At 39.2% G+C, this 13,812-nt stretch overlaps 1 protein-coding gene across 2 annotated transcripts in view; it reads right to left on the bottom strand.

Annotated features, from left to right (window-relative positions):
• Nucleotides 1–7,980: 7,980 nt before the first annotated feature.
• LOC124144194 (phosphoglucomutase-2-like) overlaps nucleotides 7,981–13,812 on the bottom strand; it is a 30,931-nt gene continuing 25,099 nt past the window's right edge. The window contains exons 14-18 of one of the 2 annotated variants that reach the window (XM_046513482.2): nucleotides 12,317–12,446; nucleotides 12,012–12,114; nucleotides 11,556–11,645; nucleotides 10,878–11,011; nucleotides 7,981–10,444 (exon numbers count right to left, since the gene is read on the bottom strand). In XM_046513482.2, coding sequence (XP_046369438.2) covers nucleotides 10,336–10,444; nucleotides 10,878–11,011; nucleotides 11,556–11,645; nucleotides 12,012–12,114; nucleotides 12,317–12,446 — 566 coding nt within the window. In that variant the 3' untranslated portion in view covers nucleotides 7,981–10,335. Of the gene's footprint in view, nucleotides 10,445–10,877; nucleotides 11,012–11,485; nucleotides 11,646–12,011; nucleotides 12,115–12,316; nucleotides 12,447–13,812 lie in introns of those variants that run through there. The other variant, XR_007219100.1, reaches the window with a different exon arrangement.

The raw sequence follows: 13,812 nt of genomic DNA, 5'->3' as shown, positions 1-13,812 counted from the left end.
AAAATGGCAGTAGTGCTCGTTTCCGGAGGGCTAATGCCTTGCACACAACCGATACGATGACATGCATCAACCAAGTCAGCAAGCCTGACCACCAGATCCCGTTAGTCGCCTCTTACGACAAGAATAACCCCTTTTTTCAGTATGCATGGGAGTTTAAATGTGTCTGTAAACACATCCTATATTTTGCACGTGCCGCACACAGTAGCGCCACAAAAGTGCGCGGGTTGTCTTTCCTGATTTTGACACTTTCAAGGAAGGTCGATATATCTCTCTGGACCATTTTTTGTGTCAATAATATTCATTCTCCTTATCATACAGTTGTGATTTACTTGATTCATATATTGTTTGTGTATGAACTAGCAATTCGACGTCTGTGTGTTTGTTTGTTGTTTAACGCCGCACTCAGCCATATATACCAGCTGTATGACGGTAGTCTGCAAAAAATCGAGTCTGAACCAAACAGTTCAGTGATTGACATCATGAACATCGATCAACGCATTTGGGATACGATAACATGCATCAACCAAGTCAACGAGCCTGACCACACGATCCCATTTGTCGCTTCTTACGACAAGCATAGTCGCCTTTCACGGCAAGCATGGGTTGCTGAAGACCTAGTCTAACCCGAATCTTCAGGGGTAGATGCGGCGTCTGCATCGCGCAGAACGTCTACGCGGGCTATTGGCATGCTGGAAACTGACAGAGGTCAGCGTGCAGTGGCCAATACGTTCAGAGTTTCACAGTCTTTCCATTTTAGCAGACTATAGGAACCAACAAACCCAAAATGTTGACGATTGACCCCGTTCAGGGCGTCCGAGCTAAAGGAGTACAGACAGGATCGATTGATCCGAAACCAGACTCTATATGAAATCAAGCTCAAACGGCGAATCAAATTGCTGCAAACTTTCATCAGGCTACACTGGAGTACGAGATGCTAGTCAGACGTTTAGAAATCGTCTTCATGCACCTCATCCCCATCTCAACGGCCACGCATTGTGCCGCCCCTTTATATTTACAAATCGTCTTATAACCAAAAAACGTCAGTGGTGTATATACACAACGTTGAAACTGAGGTAATCGTCGCTGCTCACGTATCACTAAAAATGACAGCGCGAACCCCACTCTATACTAGTATTGTACATGCAAGGGTCACTGGACGGTACATATCGTTTTGTATGTAATTATACAACGCCCGTGCTCACCATGCACAAATCATCAGTGCTCACGCCCTAGGCCGCCGACATGTTGGTTGAACTTGGCCAGGGCTGCAAGAGGAGTGGGAACGACTTTGAAATTTCCAATCTTACCCGGTCCGGGTAACACTTGACAATTCATCTTTCAAACTTTAGTTTTTTTATGAATCGATGTGTAGGCTATCGATGTATTCATGCGCACGTTTTTTTGTGTGTGTGAAAAGGCGTAAAATATATAAAAGGGGTTTTCATAGTCCTGCACCATGAACGTGGAATATATTTATTTTATGAAAAAATAATAATCTAGAAATGCATACAAAAGCAAGTCTAGCCAGCTCAAGCTAGCTCTATTCCACTGAAATCAGCATAGGGAATTTTTTTTATTTTTAGAGTCAAGAAGGATATTGTGTAATATAAGATTTCAGAGACTAAATGTTAGGCTAGGGTTTTCATAGCAAAGAGGAAACCTTTTTTTAACCAATCAGAATCAAGCATCCTTCAATGCCATGGTAGAATGTACGATAAACAATTTCTTCATTGTTCTTGGGATTTATTCATAGCTATCTTATATTTAAGAAATAAACGACTCGTGGTCGTGTTTATCGTACAATAAAACACTGCAGGGAGAATAAACCATGTGGGGTACATCGTTCTTTCATTATTGTCAAACAAGATGGCGCATCCACATCATTTATCGGTGAAACAGTTTCTTAATAAGTTGTCGAAAATTTGAAAATTATTACCTCATGCCGCGGGGTTTCCCCAAACATTTGCAAACTACTGTGTCCGGGCAACGGCAATGTCCGAGGCGGACGTTTGTGTCCGAGGAATGATGTATGTCTCTCTTGACAAAGGAATGAGCCATCCTTCAAAAAATTTCATAACCACATGTGCACCTGTTGCTCAGCGTACGGCATTTAACAATATACAGCAATCAAACAAAATGGCCGCTGCTGCTCTTCCTCCGCGATGTTCGTCCCCACGTCGACGCCACGCCATGCCCTGTGCCGTCGATTAACGTCGGGGACGGGATCATGTAGTGCAACCGACCAGTTGCTGCAGTCTGCTAACATAAGTGTTGGAAACAGAGCTGCAACTTGAACTTGCAACAGAAGCTACATCGAATTTCGGTTATGTTTACATAATTTTCGAGTTATACGTGATTAATTTGAAGCAAATTATTAAACATTTACTTTTAAAAATCCTACTTATAGCTGCATGGGTTGATTGATAACCACAAACTGAACGGATAATGAAGTATGACCTATTTGAATAACAAACTATCCATTTTAGTTGCGTACTTTGTGTTATCTTTAAAACGTAAATATGTCTCTTTAACGTAGTGCAACCGACAATTTGGTGGAACAGCCCGTCAGTTAGCCCTGTTTGTGGATTTTAAATTTAAGGCACCGCTCGTTACAGTTTTCCTTTTAAACCCACCTTTAATAAAACACAAGGTTATTCTTATATTCGGCATCTTAGAAAAGTAAAAACGTTTGCACTACCCCCAGGTATTGTACGATAAACAACGACCAAGAGTCGATTATATCTTATATAATGTATATTTTTATACTGATGTAAAAGTTTGAATATCATTTTATTTTGGAAGTTATGATAGTGAAGTAATACTTCAACACTTGGGTATATGGTTACCACATGGTTACAACATCCAAAGTTTTGCGTTTTCCGGCGTTTTAAAAAAATGTTAACATGGCATATTATTAAACGATGATAACACTTATACATGTCTTTAAGCTGGCAAAAAATTCAGTATTCATGACCCTTATGTACCGCAGCTTACAATAGAAACATAAATTCAAAGGACACGAGTCACATTGGGCATTTGTACGATAGATAATAGGCCAGTTACCCACATTTTAGCCATTAGCATATGTGTTGACTTTAGTGAATGTCATTTATAAACGTTTTGCGGCTTTCAAGTAATTTTATACTTATTTCATCTTGAAGTGTTTGGAGTTATCTTTTTAAAGTATATATATAGAACAGGCAGCATTTTCAACATCTCGATTCACTTTGACCATATCTCAAACCTCCCCCAAATCGTACTAAAGTGAAAATCACATTGCAAAAAGTGGAGACAAAGTATCTGGTCGGTCTTTATTGCAGTATAAACTGTTTATGTCAGTTAGAACATAGTTAAGTTTGTTCGGAAATTTTCATTTATGTTATGTAATAGCGGGAAATAAATTTATTACCAATACTGCAAGTGCATTAATATATTAAAGCATATTCATCGAGTGTTGTAAATATCTCATCTCTCTCATTTTTCGGAGACCCGTGAAAATCCGGTGTAGAATAGGTCTTCAGCAACCCATGCTTGCCGTAAACAGCGACTATGCTTGTCGTAGGAGGTGACTAACGGGATCGGGTGGTCAGGCTCGCTGACTTGGTTGATGCATGTCATCGATCGCAATTGCGTGGATCGATGCTCATGATATTAATCACTGGATTGTCTGGCCCAGACATGATTGTTTACAGACCACCGTCATATAGCTGGAATAATGCTGAGTGGGGCGTTAAACAACAAACCAACCAATCTCATTTTTCCATAGGAGATAGTTCATTAACGTAAAATGGCCACCGTAACGTTAGCTTCCCAAACCATAAATAGAAAGTATAAAGTTAGCAGCAAATTCAAGCTTTTAAGGTTTCTGTTCCCTGAAACATTTTTAAGGAAGTGGGAAGTCATCGAGACGCGACGTAGAGCTTTCGAGCTTTCCATCTTTCCAAAACGGTGTACGAAGTAAAAATAAAGTTGGATGCGGCGTTGAGCTTTCAAGTTTCCTTCTAAAACAAATAATTTCGGAAGTGAGAAGTTGGAAGCGATCTAGAGCTTTCAAGCTTTTCATCTTTCAAAAATAAAATTTGAAATGTGAATATTGTCAAGTGTCACGCGGACCTTACCCGTATCGTCCTTCAAGATCGTTGGCGGTCATAACATATACTGTCATACCGGTTATAATGCGTTCCCAGTTGGTTCATTATTATCATACAACGATTACTTGAATCTTACAATTTTGGAAATATATCGCAAAAGGATTCTAGTAAAACGACGGTCCCGAGTTGCAGTGAACACAAGTACCGTATAAGCCATATTAAGCACCTTGCACCAATAAACTCTTCTATTCCACCGACCAACTTCTTGACAATCTATAAGTAATCTTTATAAGCTCCCCCTACTAAGACTGAAAGTTTCCATGACAGTCCATATTTTCTTGTGTATATTGCAGGTTTGTTTACAGATGACAGCAGAACAGAAAGGGAATAATATTATTGCCTGACTATAATTATTGAATAAATTTTAGTTTCATCCATGTTTAAGCTAACTTTGTTCACTACCACTTGATCTCTGACAATGATGTCATACAGTGCTGTTGCCACACAAAGCCAGGTTACAATGCAGTTGTTTGTATGATTTTAATAAGTGCCTCCCTTTGTCAATTTTCTAAGCACCTGAGCTTTTATTATACCGAATACAGCACATATAAGTAGAGTATATCGTTAATGGTAACTAGCTATTACACAGACACAATGTTTAAAACTTATTCTTGGTAGGTCAGTGGGTGACCTAGTGGTTAAAACGTTGATAGCCATGCTGAAGGCCCAGGTTTTATTCCCACTCTGGGTTAAATGTAAGCGGCTCCTTTGAGGTTGCGTTGCCCCTTTGTAGTTTCAAAAAGCAATTGTCACTCCCTTGCCAACGTTGCTCCATGTAGCAGAGACCTGTTCACTCACTTTCATCTTGATATTGCAAAGAAATGGCAGTTAAACAAAATAGACATTGATGTTTTTTAAACTATTTATTTTGCATAGCCAACAAGTAAATAACAACCAATAAATAAATGGAAAAAACCCCCATAACAATACTGTTTTACAGCAGTTTTACATGGTGTCACTAACCATTGCAAGTCTAGTAACTAGATAACATTGTTTAATACTTGCTGGTGCTTATAACATTTATTTCAAAAGAATATATATATACCAGTTAAACCCATAGTTACTGGATTATGATAAATTTTGATAAATTATCAATTTCGCATTTTCATTAAAAGTGGAAATAATTTAACTAAACGAAACGAAAGCAAGTTAAACATGCTAATTACATAAATATCAAAATATAACTCCTGCTTTACCTTTTAAAAACATTTGACAAAAAACATCAAACACAAACAAAAACTCCCCATAACCAAACAAGTGGCAATGAAGCAAACATAGTGAGGAGATAAATTGATGCAAGTCATGTCATCCTTGATTATTCAGTGTATCATATCTCCATTCCATTACGATATATAATCTTTTACTGCTCTTGACAACATATTTTCCAGATAAAAGTTATATAAAAACAGTCTGTTAAATATATCAAGTCATAAGAGGCGAGAAATCGAGGTGAAACATTCAGGTGAAAGAGTTGTGGTGATAAGAGAGCTCAAGAGTGTTACATAAACCACCTGAAAACACAGGTAATTTTTTTTTATATGGATATATTATGATATATTCATGATATATCATCAAGTTCCTGTGCCTGAAATGAAGCTATAGTGGTGAATGGGTCCAGGATATTAATCACAACAGAATGGAGATATATATAATACCCTGGATACACAAAGATGGTCAGATGTCGGGGACACTGGAAGATATTGTACAATCTATGAAAATAATATGAGCATTCATCATGCTCGTGAATGTTTTTTCACAAATGGCAATGTTTGAAGAAGGTTTTAAAGTGGCTGAGGAATGACTTTGATTTATCATCTGTTCGACCGAATATGCCAACATCATTAGTTTGCTCGTCACGCCGAAGACCCGGGTTCGATTTCAGACATGGGTACAATGTGTGAAGCCCATTTCTGGTGTCCCCCGCCGTGATATTGCTGGAATATTGCTAAAAGCGGCGTTACACCATACTCACTCACTCACTCACTCACTAACATCATTAAGCTAATAAAAGAAAAATATATTAAGCAAGATTCAGCCAAATCACTAACATCAAAAATATTTCAGCAATGGTGATAAAACATGGCTGACCAGCATAATGTGCTGAGGGGACAACCAGTGAGTGAGTGAGTTGGGTTTAACACCGCTTTTAACATTATTCCAGTTATATCAGGGTGTGTCAGCTTAATGTGGGAGGAAAACCCGAAGTGATGCAGGTCTCAGACATTTACCACTTCAGTGAAACCCACGAGCACAGGTATGGTGCTAACAAACCTAGAAACATAATCGGGGCGAACCAGGATTCAAACTCACAATCATTGGTTTCTGTCGTGCCCAAGGGATGCAACTCTGCACAGCGAATCGCGGTGCCTTAGATGATTGGGCCACCCGTGCCCCCTGGGGACAACCAGAAAAAAAATTCAAAACATGATTTGTCCTCAGGTTTTACCCCTAAAAATAAATTGTGTCAATGTGATTTTTAAAAAACAGTTTTGGCTCTACAATAATAAATAGCATGTTTTGAAGACAGTGGCTGCCAGTGGCTGAACAAATGTCCCTGGCCCCAACAGAATGTGATAAAGGGTGGGTCCTCAAAACAGTCCTGTTGTCAACTGCAACATCATAAATCAACAAATAAAACAAACAAATAAACAACTGAAGCAAAACAAGCATATATGATTAACAGAGTCACATTTTGCTTGCATGGTAACCATGGTAACATCTTCTGGTGGTTAGTGACTGATCAAAACTCCCTGGGCCCTCCAGAATGTTATAAAGGGTGGGTCCCTAAAACAGTCCTGTACTGTAGTCCGCAGCAACATCATAAATTCACTAATAAAACAAACATAAAAGAACTGAAGAAACAAACATCTAACAATCCAGATTAATGCAACTGGGAAATACTAAGAATTTCTTATGTGTCTCTTTTGTTGCGAGCATCAATTTTCCAAAATACATTTAGTCAATTTCTGAGAGAGAAAATTAACAATATTCATAGAAAGTATTTAAATGTCCAAGAGAAAGTGCTGAAATCACCAACTCTGCAATCAGCTTCCAAAACAAATCTATTTGGGTGTGTGCTCTAAAGTGACCAGCACAGCGGTGTCAACTGTTTTCATTGGCTGATTTGTTTGCCGCGATTATCTATCTTGTAATTCTTAGCCGTTATACATATACTGTTTCTGCTGTTTCTGTTACTCCTACTAAAATAACAGCATTGGTGAATGTGTGAAACGTCCTTTGATCTTGACATTGTGAATAATTAAAATGACATTTAACAATCGGTAACTCACGTTTTATTACTAACAGCCTGTTTGGATAATGAAACACCAGCTGCCCTCACCCCTATTCCAAACAATAAAAATGTGTGGATTGCATGAAAAATCACATCACATACATGTTTCCCCACTGATAAGTAAGGTATGATTAAGGTATATTTAGACACAGTTAGACTGTAATCATGGTAATGTTTGAAGCAAAATATTTGCTTGCAGAATAAAAAAGTAGTAAAAATGAGTATCACATTATAGTTCTTCCGACAAACTCCATTTGGCATGAAGATGCCATCTTCCCGAGGCCAGAGAGAGTTAACTGACTTTAAAAGATTTGCAAAGCATGTGCACCGCCAACTCGTTGTCAACAGATATTTTCCAAACCTTTTCATGTTTTTCATCAAGGTGCTCGCGTGATTTGATGCACTTCGCGATGTAAGACCCGTTTTATCATATGAAAGATCTTGATTATCGATCAGATCGTCTTGTCTGGGTGGCACCATTTTGTTTGAAACAAATGGAAGTGATGAAATCGGATTGGTCCATAGGAGAGGCTCAGAAGGGACATAACTCATAATAACCACTGGTGGCGCTACGATCAAGCCCAGGAATTCCAGCCTAGTTCGGCAAGGGTGGAAACTGGACTTTTATAGTCAGTTAACTCTCATGCCTTGGGAAGATGGAAGATGCTTTCGGCAGGAAAATGTTTTGGGCACGGAAAGATAGGTGATAATACAAAATGTCTTTGGTGTGTTACGATGTCCAGTTACAGTTGTTGGAAAGCATGATACGGTGGCTTATGAATGTAAACACGTCCACATCAATAAAAATGGCTACCAGATAAGTCATATTTTTCCATGTTGATGAGGAATAGCGGATCCCTTCTTTCCAAGATGACCTCTGTCCCAATCACTCACACCCTAGCCCAAAGTTACTTATCTTCAAGAGCGAGGTGAGCTTGTCTGTGCTTCCCCATAAGAGGCGGAAAAAACTGTGTGAATGCCACATGACATACCTTTCAAGGACCTTCTGGCTCAAAACACCGCATCTCTGTTGGACATGTGAATAAATGTAGCAACTCCCTTGCCTCGGGAAGATGGTCTTCACTAAAATTGATTGATTTGACAATAAAGTGTCTCAGGGTTCTCTCTGTGTAACTGTGGTTCTTTTTGAGTTTAGCAACTTCATTTTTAAGCAATGGTGTGTTCTCTTTGTGTTATGACACCACATGTTCAGTAGCACTTTCGACTTTGTCCAAACTTTCCAATTTTAGGGAATCAATCCATACTTCAAGTTCAGTATTAGAATTCAAATTAGAGATGTCAACCTGTTTGTAGAATTCTGAACAATTTCTTCCACTATTGACAAAGCATGTCCTGGTCTGGGCCATGTTTTCAAGTGTAGTTCTTGTTCTTCAAGGTTTTGAACAAAGGCATTAACCACACGTGGAGTTGGACCATGACTTGTTTCTCTGGGTTAAATACTGACAGCAGCATCAAACAATACAAGATCAACAGAAGAACAACATATTGTAAATATTGCTTGCATGGTAACCATGGTAACATCTTCTATTGGTTGGTATGATTCTTCAAAAATCAGTTCAGTGATGCTGACCACACGTTACTGACCTGCTGTCAGTTTTATTACAAAAACAAGATCCTTCTAGGTAGGAAAATTTTCTGCAACTTGCACTGGAGCAAATAACCAACCAACCAATATCATGAACACCCTTTACAATACTAATAACTATAACAAAATGACACTAAAACACCAGTAACAATAACAACCTCAGAAGTTTTGTCTGGCCTTTTGGAAGATAATCCACCATGATGACACCCTCAGCATCACAGAACATGGAGGCCATAAGCTCCAGATGAGTGGACAGACTTTGCCTTCTTTTGTGGTGGTTATGTCAAATGGTTCTATTGGTTGGATTTTTGTTTGCACTCAGGCTGGAAGTGATGAATCGAGGTTTCATCCATAGTCAGAGATCGTTGTTAAAACCTTTCTGGATCAGCTTCAAACAGAATTAAAGGCATGTTTTGCCTGGTACATGTCAGATATAAAACCAAAACTTCCCATTATGTCATGTGTATATAATGACAGGTCCCTTGTCACACTCCTTTAACAAAAGATGTTGCCATTATCATGATTAGGTATTATATGCTTCTATAGCATGAGACAAGGGTAATGATTATTGCAGATGTGAATCAACATGGGACTCTAAACAAACAGGTTAAGGACAAATAGGTAACACAGGACTTTTTGGCATTGAGGTATTGGAATATATATGGAGAATGATTTTCTTTTTCATCTCTACTCAGATTTAATACATCCATATCGGACCAGCAATAGAAGCTAACTGTTTTAGTCCACTAGTCCTTATAATGATAACATATAACAAAACCCTTAGTAATGGCAAATTGTTACTAGTCTTTATGATACCTTAACTATTGGGAAGTTTAGCAAGGACTACAGGACTAGTGCCAATTTCTAACGCAAATCTCCCTCTAGAAGTAGATACTGTAGTCACAGATCAACTTCTCTCGGTGCATCCTCGATTATAAAGGGGAATTGTACCACTATTCTCACAAGATAAATACCCTTAATCCATATTAGCCTTCCAACTTATCCTGTTCATTTACATTTATACCAAATAACGATTTAACATCTAAACAATTAATTAAATTATTCTCAAACAAGCTCAAAATATCTTGTAGGTAAGCTCAAAAAAGCTTCCATGCTGAGTGAGTGAGTAAAAGAGTATAACATATAAAAGGTTTGACACTACATGTAACAAAAGCTAGCTACTAGTAGCTGGGAGTATTCTGGGGCCATTGCACGGGTGCTTGAAGCTATGTGCGCCTGTGGTTTAGTAGTAGGAGACAGTTGGATGGATGTGACACTCACATCATTCAGCTGGTAGGTCGTGGAATAAGTCCGAACGTCTCTGGCTGCAAGAAATGAGTCTCGATACAGTGGACCATGTCGTTCAACTCCTTTTCTGTTTCTTCTCGGTCCATTCTGAAGGTCAAGATCACATTTGACAAACATTGAATTAAATTATTTTGTTCACATCATGGAGAGCCACTGATTAAATCTGTGCCAAATGTAAGCCAAATCTAAACTGACCTTCGAGCATAGCTAAAGCAGGGATTTATCCAGACCTGTTCAGAGGCTGGTATTAAGCCCAAAGTCTGCACATACTGCTTAAATCTGTGCCAAATGTATGCAAACTGTAAACTGACCTTAGAGCGCGGTTAAAAGACGATATTCAGCCCAAAGTCTGAGGGCAAATTCCCTTATTGGAATTAAAAATATCCCAATTCAAGTTGTTATAGTTATAACTAATGTAAAGGCTTTTATTTTGCTGATATCATGATGAAAATAGAGCTAAGTTGTTCCTTCTCGTGGCACCCTACACCACTGGGCCACCCATGTCCCCTCAATAACTTACCCTTTAGTGGGTTCTGGCTTGTGTTCAGTGTAGTACTTGATTTTGGGTTCGGTGCCGCTTGTCCGCAGGGTAGCCACACAGCCATTTTCAAATGTGAATGTGATCATCTCTGAGGACTTGCTTGTAGGTAGAATCTGTAAGTCATTGATATTTTTTAATGAAGCAGACAAATCTGTACAATTTGCAGGTATTAGAGATAGGACATTTATGGGTTTAATGCTTTGATATCTTTCAAATAAAAGTTTCCAGTGTTCTGCTCAAGAAGGTGGGATTATGTTGGGCTTAAAACCAATTAGATCAGTATTTCATCTATTTGTGGCATGGCAGTTTAATGTCGGAGGAAGACCCAAGTGATTCGAGTCGGACTTGGCTTGGACTGCAATTCTGCAAAGTGAACTGAGGTACCTTGGACCACATGACCTGTTCCCCCTTCTCTCATCGAGAGGATGTGGAGAGGGGTCGACATGAGTAGTAGCTAATGCTGCACAAGTTGCTGTACTCAAACCTATGATTGTGGGTTCACATCCCATATTTGCCCTGATTATTGTTCTGGGTAACAGAAAGTGGTGTCAAACCAAACTCACTCACTCACTCACTCACTCACTCACTTGGGAAGCATGCCTTGAGTAGGTCTTACAAGAACAAGAACTTCCTGTCATATTTCTGAGTTCAACTCACTGGAACATTATCTGGCTGACTGTTGTCGTAGCCTTTGCCTGTCAGATCTCGAACATATTTGATCTTGTAAGGGCCACAACTTGATGGATACTGAAACAAAAAGTTTGAATTAAATGGTATTCGAAACAACTTGAATATGTAACTGTGACACAAATGTGGCTCTCCAACAGTATGGCAGGGAAATTATGAATATAAGCACAGAAAATATTTTGCTTTGAAAGAAAGGTTTGAGAATTCCCCTATCATTGGTAAAACACAGATTTTTCTTTTATGATGTGTTAGATCCAACACCATGTAAATAGTCGCCATTTTGACTGTTTGAAATTTCAGAGAATCTCCAAATATGGTCATTATCTTTCAGAGTTATTTTCACACTGATGTTTGGGCAGTTGAAAGCATGTGCAAAGATCACATGTTATTCTTCCCATGAACCCTCTGTGAGGAGGGAAGAGTTACCTTTCCTGGACCATCGAAGTTACGGAGATTCTGAAACATCTTGGCAGTAATAGCTGGGTCATCACACCGGAAGTAGGAATTTCGTGACAAGTGATAACCGTATCTGAAACACAAACATCAGAGGCAGGGTAAATCTTTGGAGTATAATTACAAATAACGACATATAATTACACTATTTCAACCATCATGAGAAATTTGTTAAAGAATGCCAACAAACAGGAGGTGATTAAATCTGGGCACTTTGATTGGACAACTAACGAGCATATACTATCAATTATTATCTCGATACAACATCTATAACCTACTTGTTGAAAATCTCTTCCAGCTGTTTAGCCAGAGTTGAGTTGTCGTTGTACAGGAATGTTGCCATCTCTGCCATCACTGCTGCTGCACTCACTCCATCTTTGTCCAGAACCTTGGTGCCGCACATGAACCCTGTACAACACACACACACACATGAACCCTGTACAACACACACATATGAACCCTGTACAACACACACACATGAACCCTGTACAACAAATACACATGAACATTGTACAACACACACACATGAACCCTGTACAACACACACATGCACACATGAACATTGTACAACACACACACATGAACCCTGTACAACACACACACATGAACATTGTACAACACACACACATGAACCCTGTACAACACACACACATGAACCCTGTACAACACACATACATGAACCCTGTACAACACACAGACATGAACCCTGTACAACACACATACATGAACCCTATACAACACACATATAAACCCTGTACAACACACACACATGAACATTGTACAACACACACACATAAACCCTGTACAACACACACACATGAACCCTGTACAACACACATACATGAACCCTGTACAACACACACGCATGAACATTGTACAACACACACACACATGAACCCTGTACAACACACACACATGAACCCTGTACAACACACATACATGAACCCTGTACAACACGAAGACATGAACCCTGTACAACACACACACATGAACCCTGTACAACACACATACATGAACATTGTACAACACACACATGAACATTGTACAACACACACACATGAACCCTGTACAATACACACACACATGAACCCTGTACAACACACAGTCATGAACCCTGTACAACACACAGACATGAACCCTGTACAACACACACACATGAACATTGTACAACACACACACATGAACCCTGTACAACACACACACGTGAACCCTGTACAATACACACACACATGAACCCTGTACAACACACAGACATGAACCCTGTACAACACACAGACATGAACCCTGTACAACACACATATAAACCCTGTACAACACACACACATGAACCCTGTACAATACACACATACATGAACCCTGTACAACACACAGACATGAACCCTGTACAACACACAGACATGAACCCTGTACAACACACATACATGAACCCTGTACAACACACATACATGAACCCTGTACAACACACACACATGAACCCTGTACAACACACATACATGAACTCTGTACAACACACACACACATGAACCCTGTACAACACACAGACATGAACCCTGTACAACACACACACATGAACCCTGTACAACACACATACATGAACCCTGTACAACACACATACATGAACCCTGTACAACACACAGACATGAACCCTGTACAACACACATACATGAACCCTATACAACACACATATAAACCCTGTACAACACACATACATGAACCCTGTACAACACACACACATGAACCCTGTACAACACACAGACATGAACCCTGTACAACA

The sequence above is a fragment of the Haliotis rufescens genome, unplaced genomic scaffold (genome assembly GCF_023055435.1).
Source record: "Haliotis rufescens isolate VD_foot unplaced genomic scaffold, xgHalRufe1.0.p SCAF_7, whole genome shotgun sequence".
Taxonomy (NCBI): Eukaryota; Metazoa; Mollusca; class Gastropoda; order Lepetellida; family Haliotidae; genus Haliotis; species Haliotis rufescens.
Note: the sequence above shows the minus strand (reverse complement) of the source record. Positions and strands in the feature narration are given on the sequence as shown.